This window comes from Planococcus citri, chromosome 5, assembly GCF_950023065.1.
Source record: "Planococcus citri chromosome 5, ihPlaCitr1.1, whole genome shotgun sequence".
Taxonomy (NCBI): Eukaryota; Metazoa; Arthropoda; class Insecta; order Hemiptera; family Pseudococcidae; genus Planococcus; species Planococcus citri.
This window is the reverse complement of record NC_088681.1, coordinates 34,275,983-34,296,493: the sequence shown is the minus strand read 5'-3', so window position 1 is coordinate 34,296,493 and position 20,511 is coordinate 34,275,983. Positions and strand designations below refer to the sequence as shown.

At 36.2% G+C, this 20,511-nt stretch overlaps 2 protein-coding genes and 1 long non-coding RNA gene across 6 annotated transcripts in view; 1 reads left to right on the top strand and 2 right to left on the bottom strand.

The window, feature by feature from the left end:
- Positions 1-20,511, top strand: part of LOC135848825 (protein FAM135A) — a 102,699-nt gene that overhangs the window by 3,824 nt on the left and 78,364 nt on the right. The window lies entirely within an intron of this gene.
- LOC135846588 (uncharacterized) lies at positions 10,017-12,198 on the bottom strand. The gene is made up of 5 exons (XR_010558984.1): positions 11,982-12,198; positions 11,772-11,909; positions 11,500-11,667; positions 11,040-11,225; positions 10,017-10,929 (listed from the first exon to the last, which is right to left on the bottom strand). It is a non-coding gene; the product is annotated as an uncharacterized LOC135846588 (long non-coding RNA).
- LOC135846585 (esterase E4-like) lies at positions 13,576-17,460 on the bottom strand. The gene is made up of 10 exons (XM_065365774.1): positions 16,608-17,460; positions 16,403-16,540; positions 16,123-16,282; positions 15,816-16,001; positions 15,511-15,719; positions 15,266-15,431; positions 15,011-15,183; positions 14,447-14,606; positions 14,243-14,381; positions 13,576-14,165 (listed from the first exon to the last, which is right to left on the bottom strand). Exons 1-10 carry the CDS (start codon positions 16,746-16,748, stop codon positions 13,928-13,930), a joined length of 1,710 nt encoding a protein of 569 aa, XP_065221846.1. The 5' UTR covers positions 16,749-17,460; the 3' UTR covers positions 13,576-13,927.

Genomic DNA, 20,511 nt, shown 5'->3' with positions numbered 1-20,511 from the left:
TTTTGATGCTTTTTTGGAATATTTAAGTTTCGAGATGGGATCTTTTAGTGAAGGGGGGCACCCCCACCCCCAATTTTAGGCAAAACTTTCGAAAGAAAATCTGGGACATGTGATATACCGAATTCTATGTTTTTGGTGACGCTGAACACGAATATGACGTCACATTTTTGAAAGGATTCCATCCACGGCCCCCAGCACCTCCCCAAAGGGGGTAAAAGTTCAAAGAAGTGTTTTGTTCGTGCGACACATGGAATAGTATGTTTTTGGTGACGCTGAACACGAATATGGCGTCAGATGTTTGATTGGACCCATCCACGGCCCCCGACACTTTTTTCGGACTATTACCTATTGGGGGAGGTTCTGGGGGCCATGGGTGAGGTCGATTTAAAAAACTATCGCTATATTCGTGTTCAGCGATATCGAAATCGAAAACATACTATTTTATTTGTCACACGAATGTAACCATTTTTTTGAACGTTTACCCCTTTGAGGAGGTGCTGGGGGCCGTGGATAGGGTTCTTTCAAAAATCTGACGTCATATTCGTGTTCAGCGTCACCAAAAACATAGAATTCAATATATCACATGCCACAAATTTTCTTTCAAAAGTTTTGCTCAAAATTGCGGGTGGTTTCAATTTGAAAGTTCAACTTTCAACTTTTGAAAATTTCAAAATGCTCAAAAAGTTTTAAATGAAATGCCCTTTCGAACTGTGAAATTAGTTTTGATCAAAGTATCATAGTTTTGGAGGAATGGGCTGCTGAAGTTGAGTACCTCGAGACAATTTGAAAATAATGGAAGTCCCCCACCTGCCCCCTGAGGGGGCTGGGACCAAACTAATTGCGGGGTTCTTACTTATTGGATGGGTATGTATTGTAAAAAAAATTGAGCGAAATCGAATGGCATGACTTTCAAAATCACCTTTTTGAGTTGACATGGAATGACCAAAATGTGCTGCTTGTGTGACTTTATCAAATTGAAAATGTCAGTAAGAGGGGCTTTTTCCTCCAATATGGCTCACATTTATATATTTTAAAAAATCAGGATTAAAAAACACCGCCAAAGGATAATAAGGTGGGTAAGGTACCCACTAAAACTCTATCTGGCGCTGCATCTTTCCTTCAAAAATAGGTAATCAAATCCTAAGAAAACGAAGCCAACGTACTTCCTAAGTAAACTGTATGGAAGTTTACGGATCGATGTTTATTCATTCATTATGAACAGGTAACTTGTTAAACAGCTCCATTTCCACGACCACGATTAAAGAAAGGCTCATTTACAAATTACAAGTAATTACAGGAAAGAAGAAATTTGGTCCTGCTTGAACTTGACACGTTTTCTAGTCAATGAAGTTCAGTTTTTCAAACCATAGTACCCACCTTTTTTAATGCACATGTAAAATTTGACAGGGTTCTAAAGACTCGATTTGGCTCAAAATGAGTTACAATCGATCCGAGTTGTTAGCTTTGGTAGATATATTCAAACCAAATTTCAGATTTTTATCTTAAAAATTCACTTTTTTTGCACAAACCGAGATGGACGATTTCTTTATTTTCAGAAATACGGTAAAAATTAAAAAATCAACTTTTTTGGTCGTGATCGCCAATTTCAAAAAATTTGAGAAAAATAGCCAAGAATCATAGTAGAATTTTTTTGATTTTTTGAAATTTACAATCATAACCAAAAAATCGGCACCAATTCGTTTCAAAAATATTTCTTCAGTTTCAAAAATTATATGTTTCGATGTTTTGGCTTGATGAACGTGAAACTTTTGAGAGGAAAATATTTTCAAAATGGGAATTTACCCGAAAATAAGTGGTTGGCTAAACGGTTGAGTAAAACCTTAAAAGTAATCTGGGATTTTGATGGTAATGACCTGGGTCAACACAGGATCTCAAATGGGGCTGGGCCATTTTTTCCAAAACAAGTAAGGTAAAGGCTTGAGCAAAAATTACCACGATTTTTTTCAAAAATACCCTTTCTTTGAAGACTCATACCTTCCCTCCAGGGCACCTCCGGAGCTATTTCTTTTGGGTGACTTTCAACTCAAAATGAATGTTTTCACTAAATTCGATCAAAATCCCCCAGCATTTTTTTTCACGAACCGTACCTACATGTAAATAATATATATCAAGGTACATACAAATAGCGTTGAGTATTGAGTTTCGGGAACGTCACTGGCTTCTTCAAAATGAGCTATATGAGTTGCCTATATGACCCATTAAAGGAGCGCATGGAGTTTGCCCGTACCTATAAATAGTGTAATGTCGGTAGCGAAGGTAGGTATTAGGAGTGGATCTGTGTTTACTTTACCAAAACATCTGAACAGTGTAAAATATTACATTTCCAAGACAATAAATGATACATCATACACGCTACACAGCTTTGCAAAAAGAAAACTTTTACTCCACAAAAAGTTGCACAAAACTTTAAAACGATACCACATGAAAAAGTTATGTCTTAAGTATTAGTAGAAGATACCTACGTTAGACGTAAAAAGTATAAAACTTTCAATTTCAAAAAAAAAATCAAAATATCGATTTATTTTTTAAACCGATTTATGATTTTTTTCCTCTCTCAAAAACCAGTCCAAAGTATTCCCCGGTATTCTGCGGCGGCCTATTGAAAGGGAATTTTTTTGGAAATATAGATGGCATTTCGAGTACATTAAGCTTATTACCAATTTCGTTCGATTCGTCTATAGCGTGGTTTTATTGACAAAAGCCCAATACAGAAAAAGACTGCAGTAACTATCGACCGCAGCATTTTTCGGCGTACGTAAAATGAAAAATGAACGATGACTATTGTTCGAGAAATACGGCTCGAGGAGGGAAAAAAACCTCAAGACCAGTTAACGAATCAGCGAACAAAAGCGTAAAAGTTTATCATCGATGAAAGGGGTAAAAGAGACTTGAAGATGCTCGACAACAAAAGCAATTTCCTTCACATGATAGATTAGCTTTGAAAATACTTTCCAGTAATTAGCTCAAGATGTAGCCTACTTTTAGTTCAAAAGCCAAAAGAGCTGAGAAGATAATGAGTGTGAAATATGTGCCGCATAACATAGGTACTTCCTTTATCATCGTCTCCAAAAGCTTCCATCGGAGTGTCGCGAATATGTTAAGTTTACATTATATTTAACCGAGTTGAAAAGAAATTTTTTTCCTCGAGTGTGTTTTTGCAGCCAGCTAGGTAGGTTAGTAGGTACTATGTACCTACGTATTGTACAAGGAAGACTCGATGTGAGAAGAAATATGTATCATACGTATGTCTTTATAAGAGAACCTTTACTTATCTCTACTCTACCTATCTATATGTTTATCTACCTATCTTATATGTGCATGATTATGACGTGATTTTAGCTAATTTACACTTTCAGCGGCGTAGCAAGTAGAACACATCGCACTTCTGTATATTAATCATTAACAACGGACTGAGTAAACAGCTTTAAAGTATTCGGGTATCCTGCAGCGTGTACATAAAGTATGAAGTACGTCGTGTCGTGTTCCCACAGTGTACAAATCGGCTCGGATGCGATTAACTAAAGTCTAAAATTTTATCCGTTATGAAATTCGTCCGAAAAATATTCCCCATGGGCTGCCATCCGCGTCGTGTCGCCGTCAAACAACCGATGTACTTATGTACCGTATACTTAATTTGATATACATCCACATGGAGTCGTATTAATAGGTATAATCCCATCAGCTCGTATGGTTTGCTAAATGGTCATTTCATGAGGATATTTTCACACGATTGGAGTATGTGTACTTGTACCTTACCTAACCTACAATGTACACCTAATCGGTTTATCTCGCACCTGTAGATCGATTTTCATCCATAGATTCTGAACCAATACCTAAGTTTATAAATTCGAATCAATCGTGAGTTTGGTTAAATACTCTCCTTTTTTTCGTTTCCCGTTGCTGACCAAAATTTCAGCTGCCCAACATGATTTTTCGATCTTTGGCAAATTTTTGAAAATCTAAAATTGATCATTTTTGAAAATATGCTTTTAAAAAAAGATACATATTTATCGAGTAGGCCTAAAAATGACGAAAATTAATTCTGAAAATAGTATCAACTCCCCTGAACTGAATTTTACGGTTTCTAAGTATTCTGGAACCTCCAGCGCGATTTCAGATTTCTCCAGAATAATTTTTAGATCTCTCATCAAAAAGACGTGTAAATTAATTTTGACGTCAAAAAATGAGTTTATGGCTAATTTTCGACGTCGTGTTTACCCAGTTTATTTTTTTTATCCGCATATTTATGGGAGAAAAAAATCGAAAAATCCCCCCCCCCCCACTTTAAAAAAATCTACGCTGTCTGGAGAAATTTAAAGATTCCAGAGAAAAATCAAAATATCGCACAGAAGGCTCCAGAATAGCTCGTAATAGTCAAATTCGGATCTGAGAGACAAGATGTGGCAATTCGTACAAATTTCAAAAATGTCCCTACGAACTGTAAATTATTAATTTTTTGAATTTTTTTGTTGGTCAAAAAAACTTTGAATAAATCGTTAAACAGGTCGATAATAAGCCACTATTCGATTTTCAGCTGCCTAACGTGATTTCCACCCCTTCGGGGGAAATCATTAATATGCGCATGAAGGCTCAAGAATGACCAAAAATGATGAAATTACTCGTTTCATCAGGGATTAATTTTCATATTTTTTTACTGATTTTTTTCTCATTGCAAATCCATAAAAACAGTATAAGTTTTGGATTTTCAAAAATTCGCCAAAAATGTAAAAATCAAGTACCTAAAGCTGCTCTTAGACCCAGACTACATATGTATAGAAACTTTTATCTCTCAAATGATATTAAAAATTTGAAAAATGTCATTGAAACCATTCTGAAGATTTAATTTCAAAGGTAATTATAGATATATAGGAGCATTTTCAACGAACTCGTGATTTTTTCGCTCTATCTCCTACCTAACCTGCTTTGGGAAAAATGATCCAGTCCCAAAAGATAGTATTTGAGATTCTGCGTCGATGTAGGCTATTTCCATCAAATTCTAACGTAAATACCACTCTTAGGGTTTTACTACATTATAAGCAATTGAAAATTTGCAAATCGCTTATCTTTGTGTAAATTCGTCGTTTGAAAATGTTTTTTTCGCAATGATTTCGTATTATAATTGTGCCAAAACATCGAAAGATATCATTTCTGAAACTGGGGAAATATTTTGGAACGAAGTGGTGGCAGTTTTTTTAGATAGTAATGATTTTCAATCTCAAAAAACCGAAAAAATTCTATACAGTTTTGGCTATTTTTCTCGATGTTTTGAAATTTGAGATCATGGCTAAACGTACCTACCTGTAGCTGTATACAGATTACAGACATTCAATACGTAGATTTAAGATACATTAGAGCCAATTTTAGAGATACTTTATAGAGTATCTACATTTTGAAAGATTTTTATCGAATGAAATCTGTGAAGTGTGTACCTATTCGTATATACTTTAGTAAATAAATTGAAATTCTCGCATCAAATTGGAGACTTTATTGGCGCTCACTTTTATAGCCATTTGAACTTCAAGTACCTCTACATGGGTAGGTATACGTAAACGTACGTAGATACGTAGCTTAGTAGGTACTCGAATAAGGAAGAAATACTTACGTATTTGTTAGAAAACTGTTAATTGCATACGACGATATTTCTTGAATAACGTGTAGGTAGGTATTATTAAAATAGCACTTTGAAGTACCTATTTTCTATACAGTCGTGTTTCTTTGTACTTATCTACTCGTACGAAGCAAAAATACTCCGTCGTTAGTTGACTCGAATCATATTGCAGCCTATAAGTATAATCGTAATGCAAAATAAGAATAAAACTGTGAGCACTGAGCAGCGAAGACAAAGATACAAAGAAGCATTCGAGAGATGATATTTCGCGTAGCTATATCAGATAATTAATTTTACGCTACACAATTGGTCGATCACTTCGAATAAAAAAAATTCTCCTCGTCAGAATGAGTATTGTAGTTCGTTGGTTGGTTGTAGAATCTTTTCCATTTTCTTACTATGCTTTTGAGTTTTGAAAAATTATAAGCTTGTGGTACTCGATACAATTGTAATGGTTAAAATCTGTTCTGCAAATATCACACAGACTTACCTACCTTTATTTTTCAACTCATGCTAAATCGAAGGGTTCAAATCGACCAATGAACTCTGAATAGGTATCGAATATATTGAATAATATAATACGACACTATATGTAGATGCCTACAGATGTAGGTAATCGAGAAAAAAATTCAAACACTGAAAACCAGCAAACAAATGTTATACCATCGAGAGATAATAATTTCGTGATGAGCTAACGCTTAGGTAGGTACGAGTATATCACAAAAAGAAATGGTCTCGTATAGATACTTATGAAAAGCGAAGAAAAAAAATCGATAGTCGTGTAAAAAAAATACTTTATGTATATTTTCATCGTCAATGTAGGTACCTACCTACCCACGAAAAGCAGGAAGAAAAATAAGAAATATATTTATCTTTCGTACATACATATAAAGCACTATACCATCTAGATATTCTGTATACGTAATGTACACACACGAAAAAGGAAGAAAACCCCCACAACCAATGAAAGTTGTCCGCCGAAACAATTTTTCATCTTGTAATCTGTAACGTTTGCTCGTGTGAGATGTTCAGGGCATAGCAAAACATCTCGCGAAAAAACGTACATAAGTATAGGTAACCAGCCACACACATGTAGGCTAAACGTAAAATAAAATCATCGAAGAAAATATACAAGTAGGTACCTAGAAAACCTAAACTCAAAACCGAGTAAAAACTTATAATGACATATCCCAGACGGTATCTTATTATTTTTACGAAATCGAGCGGAAATCGAGCACAAGTCTTAACAATTTCTTCAAGCGTTTCCACAATTGTTGGTAATTTGCTTAAGAGCATGGTATGACCGACCGATGCAGCAGAGAAGTTCAATTTGTATATATATGTATGTACTACAGTCTACAATGTCTACATGTATCTGGATTTCTATTTTCATTTTATATACTATAAGAATAATACCTATACGAGAGGAAGGAAAAAGCGTTTGCAAAAGCTTCACTGGTATATTATACGAGTGCGACCCGAGCATTACCTACTATAGGTATATCCTGTATAACTATGGCGCTTAGTTGGAATTTTTTTCTACGTGACTGGTATATTTTAAAGACTTGGTTTTAAGAAAATTTAATTGTTGGTGAGCCTACGTATGTTTGCATAATGTTGCGATGATGAATGTTTTTAATTATTCGGTTCATAAGACGAGTATACATATACAAAAGAGTTTTCTCATGGATAAATGTCCTCGAAGAGTTTTTCCTTTTGTCAAGTAAATATTTTAATATCATTTGTCTGCATAACTTACGATTAAGTTGTTACTAACAAGACAAGACTGATTTTTTAGTATAGTCTTTAAAAAGAAATGAAATGGAATGATGTTTTAAAGCTGGATCCTCATCATAATGTTTAAGAAAATTTATATGATTGATTGAATTAATGCTTACACAGTACGTATTTCAAAGATGCGGATGTATGGTGAAAAATTGCATTAGAGAAAAAGACATGCAAACAAAATAAAATAAGTACCAAGGTATATTATTTTATTATTTTATAATTAGTTCGAGCTACATATTTTATATTTTATATAATAACTAATAAGAGAGATGATAAAGTGATAGAATATAAATCAGACAGCAAAGCCTACATACCTATTACCTACCTTCTTTATTCCGCTTGCAAAAATTTGATCAATTATCAATGCATTATTTTTTCAATTTGTTTTTTAAGTTATGCCAAAATTCCATTCGTTCACCATTCAGCAGTCCTTCTTGAGCTCGTAGAGTCTCGTCAATAATTAAATGACTTGGATTATCAGGCGTCGTAGGTTCCCATTTGACATCCATTCCTTCATAATTCGGATTGCTAGAGAGATTATTATAACAAGAGTTTTGTGAATTTTCACTGCATCAGTTTCAAAATTACTTTTGCTGTAAGGTGCAGTGAGGTAGATGCAAAATGAAAATAGTGAAGTTCACTTTGACATGAAACTTTCGGGGTACTCTACAATTTTTCAAATTGGAATACGAATCGATTCAACTTTAACGAAATTTGATACCAAAAAAAAAAATCATTTATTGCGTAAGAATTCATCACCCACATCCTTGATATGAAAGATCACAAAACTCACTATAGCGGCGTATAACTCGCGATCAAGGCGATCTTGCAATTACCTCACATGCGCTTTATGTGATTATTATTTACGAAGTTTTAGCAAATGTAGTCATGAAGCTTGTAAATGTATCAATTGTTTGTCGATCTTTTGGGCGTATGTTACTCATAGTTTTACCTGCAGTTTCTTCATTGTAACTCCAGTAGCTGTAGTCGGCTCCATGAAAGGCACCTACATATATATAAATTGAATCAAATGCTTACCTACTTAATTTTTTAAATATTCCAACCCACATATTTCATATATCTTGCCCGAGTTTTCGATCAAGACAAAATCTGAAGGATTAGGTATTACCTTTCAATGGTTTTTCTAATAATTTTTCCACTTTTGCTTTCATTGTACATAATTTGCCATCATAATGAAAATTATACACATATACTGGTGTGGTTGGATCTGATGCGATCACATTTATCAAAGAATCATAAACATCAGACAAGGCAGCATCTGTTAGAATCTGGAGAGCAGGCAAAATAAAATTGAAGTACTGTTCGTCTGTTACCTATGCTATGGAGAAAAGAAAATTTTGGATTTTGGCCCACTAAAATGCGTTTAATTGTCAAGAAATATTTCTCTATAACAATGAGCTGGAAAATTTGCGTTGAAAGCCTCGCTAAAATTATTCTAAAAGGTGCTTTCCACCCTGTATAAAATAAAAAGAGACTTTGGGCATATTTCATCTTGATAAGGGTTACGTTCAATTTTTGACGCACTTAGGCCGTAATTATAAGTATTGAAATTGGCCAGTGATTCCCCTATTGACAAAATTTGGTAGCATTTTGCTAGCAGTGTTTCTAGCATTTTTGCTAGCACCTGTAGCACAATTTTGAACACCTTACTAGCAAATTTGCTAGCAAATCAAAGCTAGCATAATGCTAGCATTCTTTGCTAGTATTATGCTAGCACTTCATGCTAACTTGTCACTAGGATCATGCTAGCATTTTCCTAGCATTGAAATGCCCAAAAATTTCAAGTTCGACCTCTTCTAAAGTTGAACTTAGACAATGATCTACTCTTCACGACATTGACTTTTTCAAGAGTTTTTGTGACTTTCATGACCACCCACCTGCTAGCATTATTCTAGCAACATATGCTAGCATTGGTTGCACCATTTTGAACAGGTGCTACCAAAATCTGCTAGTCATGCTGCTCTCATGCTAGTTATGCTAGCATTATGCTAGTAAAATTGTCAATAATTGTTGGATTAATATGCTGACAGCATTCGATATAGGAAGGTAGGTAGAGGTACTCATACGTCACATAAAGCAGGTTGTGCAGCAGTCTCTATCGATTCGCCATTCAGATAGAAGTTCTCCACTTCACATTGTATTAGTTTCAGTTCTTCTTCCGCAAGGGATGCACCCCAGCCAAATTTATTTTGGGCGATAGCATTAGGGAAGCAATCAATTATAGATCTGTTCAAATTTCCTATCATCAATGTAACATTATACTTACTGTAATAGTTACACAGCTGTTATTTATGGTCCATTTTTTTTTTTCAAATTCAACTTACGAAGAACTGCAAGACCCATACAAGCTTCTCTTTCACTAAACCCGATAATCATAGGGACTCTTGACGTGCAAGAAAAAATAAATTAAATCTTTTGTCCTAAACAGACCTAATATACCATCTCTCACACGCATTTAAAACAACCCTTAGGTTGACTCAATCCCAAGGGAAGACCTAGCTATCTAGTAGCTTCGCGAATGTCTGGCGAATTACCGCCTCGCCATTCGCTTTTCGGTGAAATAAAAAAACGTAAGCACTTTTTAAGCACTGGTAAATCCCATATATTTCAGGAATAAAACAAGACAATATATGGGTTAAAACAAAGGAACAAAAAGGCAAAAAATAAGGAACAAAAAGCAAACAAAAATAGTTAACAATGAATGGGATTATCCCAGCGCTACCCTACCAGTCCTATACCCCTCGGTACCGGGCACGAAAGCATCCGAGAGACAGGAGCACCCTCACTCCATACCTACCCAAAAGGTGTAGGTACAAGGTCGGATTCCCTATTCCGTAGCTAGCGGATAGGTAACCCTATGAGCTATGTACTTGCACTCGTAAGCGAAGTACATAGACTGAATTCCGACACGTAGAGCCACCGCGTCGCCAGCCACAATCACAGCTAACGAATCCCTACCTAACAACGTCCCTATACATGCCGTAGCGGATAGGTACGCGGTCTGTTAGGTAGGTGCACTGCCCTAAATTCTAAAAGAAGTCACTTTTCTTCCCCCTAGAGGAAACAAAAGTTTACTTTTTCTCGCACTACACTCTATTCATCGACGGGATAAGTTTTTGGTACAGCACATGTAAAGGCGAATTTTCTCCAGGTTCTGGAGTAAACAGAATAGGCGATGCAGGATAAACTTGCAATGTATTCTGAAAAATGAAAATTGCTTCAAAGTATCCAAGTAGTTTTAGGAATAGAGGATGCATCATATAGGTACCAAAATGTTTATACTCTGTTGAAAAAATGCTCGGGTCTTGCGGCAAATAAACTAACAAAATCAATTTTTCGATAAAAACTAAGCAATCTTTGATGGTTGTCCTGTCGTCCATCATAATTAATCATCTTGGCAATGTCATAAGCTGTTGCTACATGGTCCATTGGAGAATTCAATAATGGGCAAAATACGTAACACCCCATAAGAATTGCTTTGTGGTACAGACCTGGTACATAAAAATACGAAAATTAAATTGCTCCGTCATTGTCATAAGCCGTACTTAGTTAACATAAAGTGAAAACTATTTTTCTCTGATGTGCTAGTAAAATTTATTACCATGGGCCAAAGACGATAATAGCAATAAATGCACTAATGAAGAACCACTGCTACTTCCCATTATTGTAACATTATCTGGGTCACCTCCAAAAGCTGCAATATTTTTCTTGATCCATTGTAGGCTTAGTATACTATCTTTTAAACTTTGATTTCCGGAACATGCTTTTACATGCAAATTCAAATGACCTGATGTCAAAAAAATTGTTGCTTTGTAAATATTCAATATAGGTACCTTGAAATTACAAATCTATTTATAATCAAATCTTAATCATGTTATATTTTACTAAATGTTTGTTTCAATTTTAACTCTAATTTTGAAAATAATGAAATTAATTTAACATTCCATCTCTCAGAACCAATAACGCAGACACTCTTCTTTTCAACATTCCACTCACCCATGAATAACGCTCTACAACTTGTCGTGCTTTTAAACCATACTGTACTATGGCCCTATACTAACCTAATAACCTAAAATATGCAATCTGTGTCCAACGCATACATAAACCACATCATTGTGCATAATGAAGTCTGGACTTCCATAATATGATGGATCTGGGGAACCATTAAACCATCCTCCAGGGTGAAAATTCACAATGACTGCTTTCAAAGGAGTTACTTTTGATGGGAGCTGCAGTAAAAAAAAAAATGCTTCATGTTTCTCTCAGCCAGATCTGCATAAAATTGATAATACCTTGACAATTATTTGAATTAGGAAATAAATTAAAAAGCGACCTTCGGTGTGTAGATGTTGTTATATAGGCAGTCCTCTGAACCAGTGATTTTTTTCTGCCTTAATGAATATTGTAGGCAGCCTCCTTTTTCAACAGTTGCGTCCAAAATATTGTTCCATGGTTTTACTCTTACTGGATCCTATTATTTAGTGGTTCAGTTTTAGTAAAGATTATGCTAATAATTAAGAGGAATAGGTAGGTAGGTATTTACTTTGAAACGAGCTACCCCTCCAGTTGATTGTCCATAAGGTATTCCGAGAAAGGAATAAAATTCTGCTCCGGAATAAGCGGTTTTTGTTTTGAAGCCCTGTACTTTTCCTTCTTCTACAGTAACTATCACTTTTTCAAGCATGTTGTTGAATAACGTTTTACAGCAGGTCTGCTCACATAACCAGAAACATACTGATTAAAATAACTATGCAAGTGGAACTTGGAAATTTTTAGCGTGTTTTTTTTTTTTCTTACGCTGATAAACACAATGTTGTGAGTTTTGTGAAATATTTTTACTGCCCATAAATTAGGTACCGATTTTGGGTGCGATGTCTCCTTTATTGTTATCAATAATGGCAATGGATAACTTCTTTTTGAAAATTCAAAATTGGAAACTTGAAATTATCTAGGTACCTATAAATATCTAGATGACAATTCTGACTACAGTTACTCTCTGTTGGAAAATTCTCATTCTCATTTTTGCTTGCCATTCCCGGTAGAAATTGACAAAATTTGACAGTCTTTTGTAATCAATTCCACGGGAGGTTATAAATAATAAAATAAGGTGCACGGAGAGGAGGGGGGTTGGGTATGTTTAGGATGGTTTTTTCACAATTTCAACTTTGGCCAACTGGTTTTCTCTTTAAAATGAACCAATATGTCTCCGATTTTTCCTGCATGTTTTCTCAAGGTTTCCTAATCTGTGGTAAAATTTTGAGCACGTGAGACGGGTCTTGGAGAAGTTGGGAAGTCCATCACTAAAATAATTTCAGTCTAAACCTGTACATATTAATGATAGGTAGGTATGATGCTAAATTGGGTGTGATTGAAACTTCCTCCCCTTCTGATGTATTCACTGGACTTTAAGTAGGTACCTACTTGAGAAAAACAAAGACATTTCCCAACAACTTACCGAAGTAATAATAAACAGATTTTCTACTTTAAAAAAGGATGCAGATGCAGATGCAGGTGCAGGTAGGTAAGTAATATCTAAATTGAGAAAATTCGGTACTTTTGCAGTTTTATTCAAAATTTTAACATTGCTTTTCAAATTTGTCTTTCAATTTGTGCAGGGCCGGATTTAACATTAGGCCGCCCTAGGCAGAAAAAAACTTGCCGCCCCTCCCTCTTCCCCCCCCCCCCGACTTTTGGTTTGTGTGAAAATTTACGCCCCCCATAATTAAATTTTTAATCAAAATATAAAAAACGTAACTGATATACCTAATATACAATACAGTGGAGTAGCCAGGATTTTCTCAAGGAGGGGGCACTGGGCAGAACCAAATTTTTAGGCATGAAAAATCGAAATGAGGGGTAATTTTCTGGAAACCTATCGTGAAGTATGGTGATCTCATGAAAATGAATGAAAATTACTGCTCGAGCGAAGCGAGAGCGAAAATTTTAGAAAAATGGGTCTGAACAACAAAAAAACGTCCATTTTTTCATGATTTCTTTCAAATTTTCGCTCGCAAGGGGGGGCATGGCCCCCTTCGCCCCCCCCCCTGGCTACACCACTGATACAATATCAATATCTATGTAATTAAATATCAGAAACATTGCAATTTGCTTAGGTATTATGTATTTTTCATGAAGTGCTGGCAGCCAAAAAATTTATTTAAAATCCGTATTTTTCATGAAAAATGAAATCCGCAGGTTTCCTTACGCTAAAAGAACTTTGAAAAACGCGTTTCTTGATTTTGACCGTGTGAAAAACCAAAATTTTAGGCATGAAAACTCGAAATTAGAGATAATTACCCGAGAACCTTTCGTGGTGTTTGACAATTCTAGAAGAAGGAAGGTAAAAGTATTGCTCGAGCGAAGCGAGAGCGATTTTTTTTTCGAAAAAATGGGTTCAAGAAATGAAAAAGCGTCCATTTTTGCATGTTTTATACTCGTAGGGTAAAAATCGAGAAATCTGAACATTTCCGTAGGTACTTTTTGCCAAATCTATACGATTAATTTTTTTTTTGAAGCAAAAATTTGCCGCCCCCTAAAATTTGCCGCCCTAGGCAGCTGCCTATACTGCCTATACGTAAATACGGCCCTGAATTTGTGCCAAAATTCCATTCGTTCACCATTCAGCAGTCCTTCTTGAGCTCGTAAAGTCTCGTCAATAATTAAATGACTTGGATTATCAGGAGTCGTAGGTTCCCATTTGACCTCCATTCCTTCATAATTCGGATTACTGAAATAATAAGTGTTTGAAAATTTTTCCTATCCTGTTATGTTAAATCCATATTTTCAAAGCATGTGATTACTTACTCAGTTTTAGCAAATGTAGTCACAAGGCTTGTAAATGTTTCAATTGTTTGTCGGTCTTTTGGACGTATGGTACTCATAGTTTTACCAGCAGTTTCTTCGTTGTAGCACCAGTAGCTGTAGTCGGCTCCATGAAAGGCACCTATACATAAATTGAATCATTGCTTTTATTTTTTTTGATCAAAAGAAAATCTAAAGGATTTTTACCTTTTAATGGGCTTTCTAATAATTTGTCTACTTTTGCTTTCATCGTACATAATTTACCATCATAGTGAAAATTGTACACATATACTGGTGAAGCAGGATCTGCTGAGACCACATTTATCAACGAATCATAAACCTCAGATAAACCAGCATCTGTTATAATCTGAACAATACAGGGGGACAAAACAAAGTTGACAATATAAAATGAATATCATATCAGATTTTAACGAAGTAAAAGAAATTGATGTTTTGTTCAAAATTCTTCTGACATGGATAGGAAGACGATTGCGTACCATTAGGACAGGGAGGCAATAGTACGCATCTGAGTTGCTTCACTTATTTCGATTTTGCAAGGAAATGGAAGAGGGGGCGGGTAAATTCAAAAATCAAAGGTCTTTGTGTATAGACAAAGGTTCTAGGGATAATGTATCAAAATTTAAGCTAATTCCATCTATGTAGGCCTATTAAGTAATGAGCAAGATGAATTCTCATACCAAGTGCCTATTTATATAGGTGGTCTTACCTTATAGGCTAGAATTTTCAAAAAAGAAAAATATAATAACGTACATCACATAAAGTTGGCTGCGAAGCTGTCGCTATTGATTCTCCGGCCAAATAGAAATTTTCCACTTCTTCTTTTATTTGTTTCAATTCATCGTCGTTCAACGAAGCTCCCCATCCGAAATCATTTTGACAAAGAGCTTTAGGGAAGCTATCATTTATAGATCTTTTGTAATTTCCTGCAACCAAAAAACATAACTTGATCATCTCCGCTTCTCTTAATAATGAAATTCAACTTGGGTTTTTTAAAATTTGACTCACTAAGCAACGCTAGAGCCATGCAACCTTCTCGTTCACAAAATCCTATCATTATTGGGACTCGATTCGTTGAGGGGATGAGTTTTCTGAGTGGTACAGGTATAGGGGAGTTTTCATCAGGTTCAGAAGTTTGTATGATTGGCGAACAAGGATAAACTTGTAATGTTGTCTGTAAATGAAATGGGACCATGCACATTTTGACAACTAAGTATACATATTACATACTAATGCACGGTGCTGTGCCCTACTTTACTGAAAAAGTGTTCGGGTCTTGTACTGAATAGGCTGGTGATATCGACATTCTTGTAAAAAGTCAGCAGTTTTTTATGGTCATCTGGTTTTCCATCGTAATACATCATCTTTGCAATAGCATTGGCTATTGCTACATGGTCCTTTGGAAAATTAAGTAATGGACAAAATACATAACAACCCATTAGGATCGCTTTATGGTATAAACCTAGGAATATTTTCGAGGTCAATTAGGTAAGTGCCTATCAAAAAATAATGGACAAAAAGCTTTCAAGAAGATGAACATTTTGTTCAATTGTTTTACCCTTTGCTAAAGGTGACAATAGTAAAAAGTGCACTAATGAAGAACCACTGCTACTACCCATAACGGTTACATTATCAGGATCACCTCCAAAAGCGCTAATATTTTCTTTAATCCATTGTAAGCTCAATGTAATGTCTTTTATACTTTGATTTCCCGAACAACCTTTCATATGCAGATTTAAATTTCCTGAAACCAGAAAATTTACCGAATATCTACAGCTGAACGTACCATCTAACCTAACTTCTTTCAACTGTCAACATTATGATGCAGCGTATTTTCAAATCATATTTGACACTCATCCACTTACCTAAAAAGTGCAGTCTGTGCCCGATGCAAACATACACCACATCTTTATGCATTATAAAATCAGGACTTCCATAGTATGAAGGATCTGGCGATCCATGAAAATATCCTCCTGGGTGTATAACCGCAATTACTGCTTTCAAAGGATCTCCTACTGATGGAAGCTACAAAATGTGCAATTATATTTATAGCAGACAGCTGTGGCAATCAATGGCTATGAAGAGATGTAGGTAAACAATTCAATTACCTACCTAGGTATGTGTCGAGTTACTCGTAATGCCTACCTTTGGTGTGTATATATTATTATATAAGCAATTTTCTGAACCAGTCATTTCTTTCTGCCTTAACGAAAATTGTATGCAGCCTCCTCTTTCGACGGTTGCATCCAAAATATGATTCCATGGTTTCACTTTCACAGGATCCTAGTTTTTGATTAATTAGTATCTTATTACCTATAATTTTACATTATGAAAATCATTTAGGATTCACCTTGAAACGAGCTGCACCTCCAGTTGATTGCCCATAAGGTACTCCAAGAAAGGTATAAAATTCTGCTCCAGAATAAGCAGTTTTTGTTTTGAAGCCCCGTACTTTCCCTTCTTTCACAGTAACTGTCACTTTTTCAAGCATGTTTTAATGAATAGGTAGTGTTTGGCTGTTACTTAGAACACGCGAGAAATGCCGAACTTCTTAAAATATGCATACGTGTAAGTAGAACTTTCAAACTATTTTTGTTGACGATTGTGGGTCATGATTGTGGTGTTGTATGAGTGCGGATGAATGCAATGGAATATTTTTTTTTTTCAGCGAATTTTGAGAAATTCAAAGTAGTACCTACCTATCAAGTTTTGAGAAATGTTTAATTGCCCATAAAGTGAACACTGCTTGCTTGTTTTTGTTATCTTCGAAGTTTAGGTTTTGGGTTCAAGGTTGGCGAAGTCTCCTTATTATCTGGATGGCTAATTTTTTCAGAAACGTAGTTTAAGGTTTATTTTATACCTACCTTTTAACGACCTAATAATTACAACTGATAATTGCTGGAAAGATTGAAAAGAATTGGATCCTTTGGTTTTAATTTAGGTATCAAAAAGCTGTAAGTTTCAAATTTCTTCAATTCATTGGAATCAAAGAATTAAAATATTTTTTTAAAAATTGTACACAGCTGTTATCAAAGAAGCATAATGTTAGAAGCTCTCAAGTGTAGATATAATAGTGCATGAACGAGGTGAAAAAAAGCTCTTCAATGCATTTGAAAAACTAATTTCCAATTTACAACCAATATGCACAGTTTTTTTTCTTCAATATTTCAAAGATATGTAAGTTAGGATGGACACCCCCCCCCCTTCTCGCAAAAAAGGCTGACGGATTTTGACCAAATTCCGCCAACTTTTTTCTATTTTTTAATATTTTTTAAACCATTAATTTTTTTAATCAAATTCTATTGTATGCAGCCGGCAATTATTACAATAGGGAGCCTACGTTGAAAATTGCAAAAAATTAAATGTAGGTAAGTACTGTGATAGCTGGGACACTCCTTGGTTTACAGAGGGAGAGCCCAGTGCTATTCAGCATATAGTTAAGCCCAGGGAACCCAAACTCTACTGATGACCTTACGAAAGTACATCGAACAGCAAAGGTGACGAAACACCGCATAAATGATCGTAGACCGCAAATGAAAGTGTTCAGCTTTATTGTATAAATCTCTGATATAAAACCGAATCGATATATTACAAAAAGACACACTAATCATTATAAAAAGACACTTGCAATGACGATTGCAAGTGGAAGCTCTGAAATGCATCCGTACCGGAACACCAGTGAAAAAATACTTAACGTTTGTAACGTCTCTAATGGCGGAGTGGCTATACTCAAACTAAACCGACAGAGTGCACTACTTAAGCAGTGCAGCCACTCCGCAGGAACACATCTTCCCTTTAGGTGGAAGCTGTGGGCGCATCCCCTACCGTCACATATGCCCCGCTTCCATTGAACAGCGTGGACATCGGAGATGCTGGAACATTGAAGCCAAAAACCTGGCCAACGGACAACGGACGGGAGGGCCCATCTGCCCCGCTTCATATGAACCCGCAGCTTCCAGATGTTAAACTGGCTGGGTCCATCGGAATCCAATTTCAGCCTCCAACTGCTGACTTTTAAAACGTCTCTGCTATTTTTCTACGGCACCAGCGACTTAAAATTACCTTAGATGCGAACATTTTCTCAAAATAAATTATTTACATTCACAACTTAGTCGCTAAGTGTCCAAAAAAATTCACAAACACATAAATATTTACATAAATAGCAGAGAAAGTTCAAACAAGTCGAAATCCGTAATTACGCGAGAATTACCATAGTAATACGCGTTGAGCTGCTACTATCCAGTTCGATGCAAAGCCGAAAATGCGCAACTCGTGAAAAGTTCCACTGGAAGTGATAACGAGTGTTTACCAACACGAGCGAGAAGCTGGAGTTCTTCATCTGGAGTACTTAACAGGTAACTTTTAGTTAATTACGCGTTCCAAATCGACTTTCATACGTCTAAGCTAATGAAGAATTGTTTGTTTTCTCTGTTAAAAGTTTCCCGGATCGAATCGGCGTCGAAATGAATCCACCAGCATCGTACGGAAACTCGTGTTTACCACTGGATTAGCTTTACTAAAGGTGAGTAAGTTTTCTCTAATTAATTAATTTTCGTTGACTGATGCTGTATGTAAAACGTTGCTCATCCTTTTCCGTCTGTTCCAGCGAATGCCAAATTAGATTTGAAGAGACAATTGGACACCATGTTACGAAGAAATTATCCACTTTTGGTGAGTTTTCCTTCTTTTTCTTCGTCAACGGATGTTGGAATGGTTTTTCGACGATGGATCTTTCCATCTAGAAACACTAGGTGACTCATTTATTTCTCTTTTTCAGTATGTGATTGGAATCTGCTATCTTTCCCTCCGCTAACAGAGACGTTGAAACAGCAAACAGGGATGATGGAAACAGCTAACAGAGACGATCCAAAGAAGAGAAAGAAAGAAGAAAAAAAAAACTCCCGCTTGAACTCCAGTACTGGAAAATGGTAACAGGTATGCTGGTTTCGCTTTGATTCCTCCTCTTTTGCTGTATACGAACTAACTTTCCACTTTCTCTGTTATCAGCCAGCTGATATTTTCGCCAAGATTCTCAACGACACTGGAGCCGGAAACTGCTTTAATTCATCTCTGCTACAGTAAGTACTCCGTTTATTTATCAGCTTCCCCATCCCGAGTATTTTTCTGCCTAAAAACCGGTTTTCGCGAACTCTGGTCTCGTGTAGTTTTAATCAGTGCCGCATTACTGTCACGGACAGCTAGCCACACCTCGCTATCGCCACCCACAGCTGGGAATGTTTACATCGCTATTCCCACTGACAGCTGGGAAGGTGATATTTTCCCAGACAGCTGGCCGGAACTGAATTTTTCCACGAACTTTCATCGCATTTTCTCTGTTTTTTCTGCGACTGGAGAATTTCTCGCACGTTTCTTGACCATTGCTCGAACATATTTTTGAATTACTCTGTTTTTGGCATTTTTTTACCAAAATTCTCTCATTCACGAAAAACTCAAGCTCGCTCATTCGGGTTTCAACTTCTCTAAATCAAAATATAATTTACAACTAAACTAAACTAAGTCACTATCTAGTCAAAAATAAATTAGTCATAAATTAAACAAAGAATGTATTCCGAGTGCAACCCAAAAATCAACAATAAAATAAGATAACAAAAACGAAAAATACGAATTAAACAAAAAACGGCGAAAATCCTTTTTCCAACTTCTCTGATTTCGTGTTTCAACTAGCAGTAACTCGAGGGATGGTCCTCTCTTCTTCTGATCTCGCGTGTAAGTTTCATGATGCTCAACGTGAGCTCGTAGTGCTGCTCTTCGGAGCAGTATTGACTGCCCCTACTTTCCCCCTTTGGGGGGCATCGAGCCACGATTGCTTCCGCGTCGTGCACGTAGTATAATGCACCGTGGTAGTACTTTATGACCTGCGTGTGGAGAAATTCATTGATCCTTCTCCTCTTATCCGAGCAGCCATTGTAAACCGCGATCGGCAGTATAATCAACCGCTGTACTCCTCTTCGATCGAGTACTCTTAGTAATTCTTTGATGTTTGCTTTACAGGTCTGTTCACTGTGGTGGGCAATATCATCCTGTCCAATGGCTAACACCATAAATGGTGGTACTCGCAACATCCGTCGCACCGAAGCCTCCAAGTAACCTGCTGGTATCGAGGTGCCCACGAACCGGTTATGGACAAGTGCCCTACGTAGATCCGTTTCCAAGTAGACGCCGTCTTTCACGATGCCATGGGACAGGCCATCTCCGAACAGGCAGAAGCCATTGATGAAAAACATCCATTCACC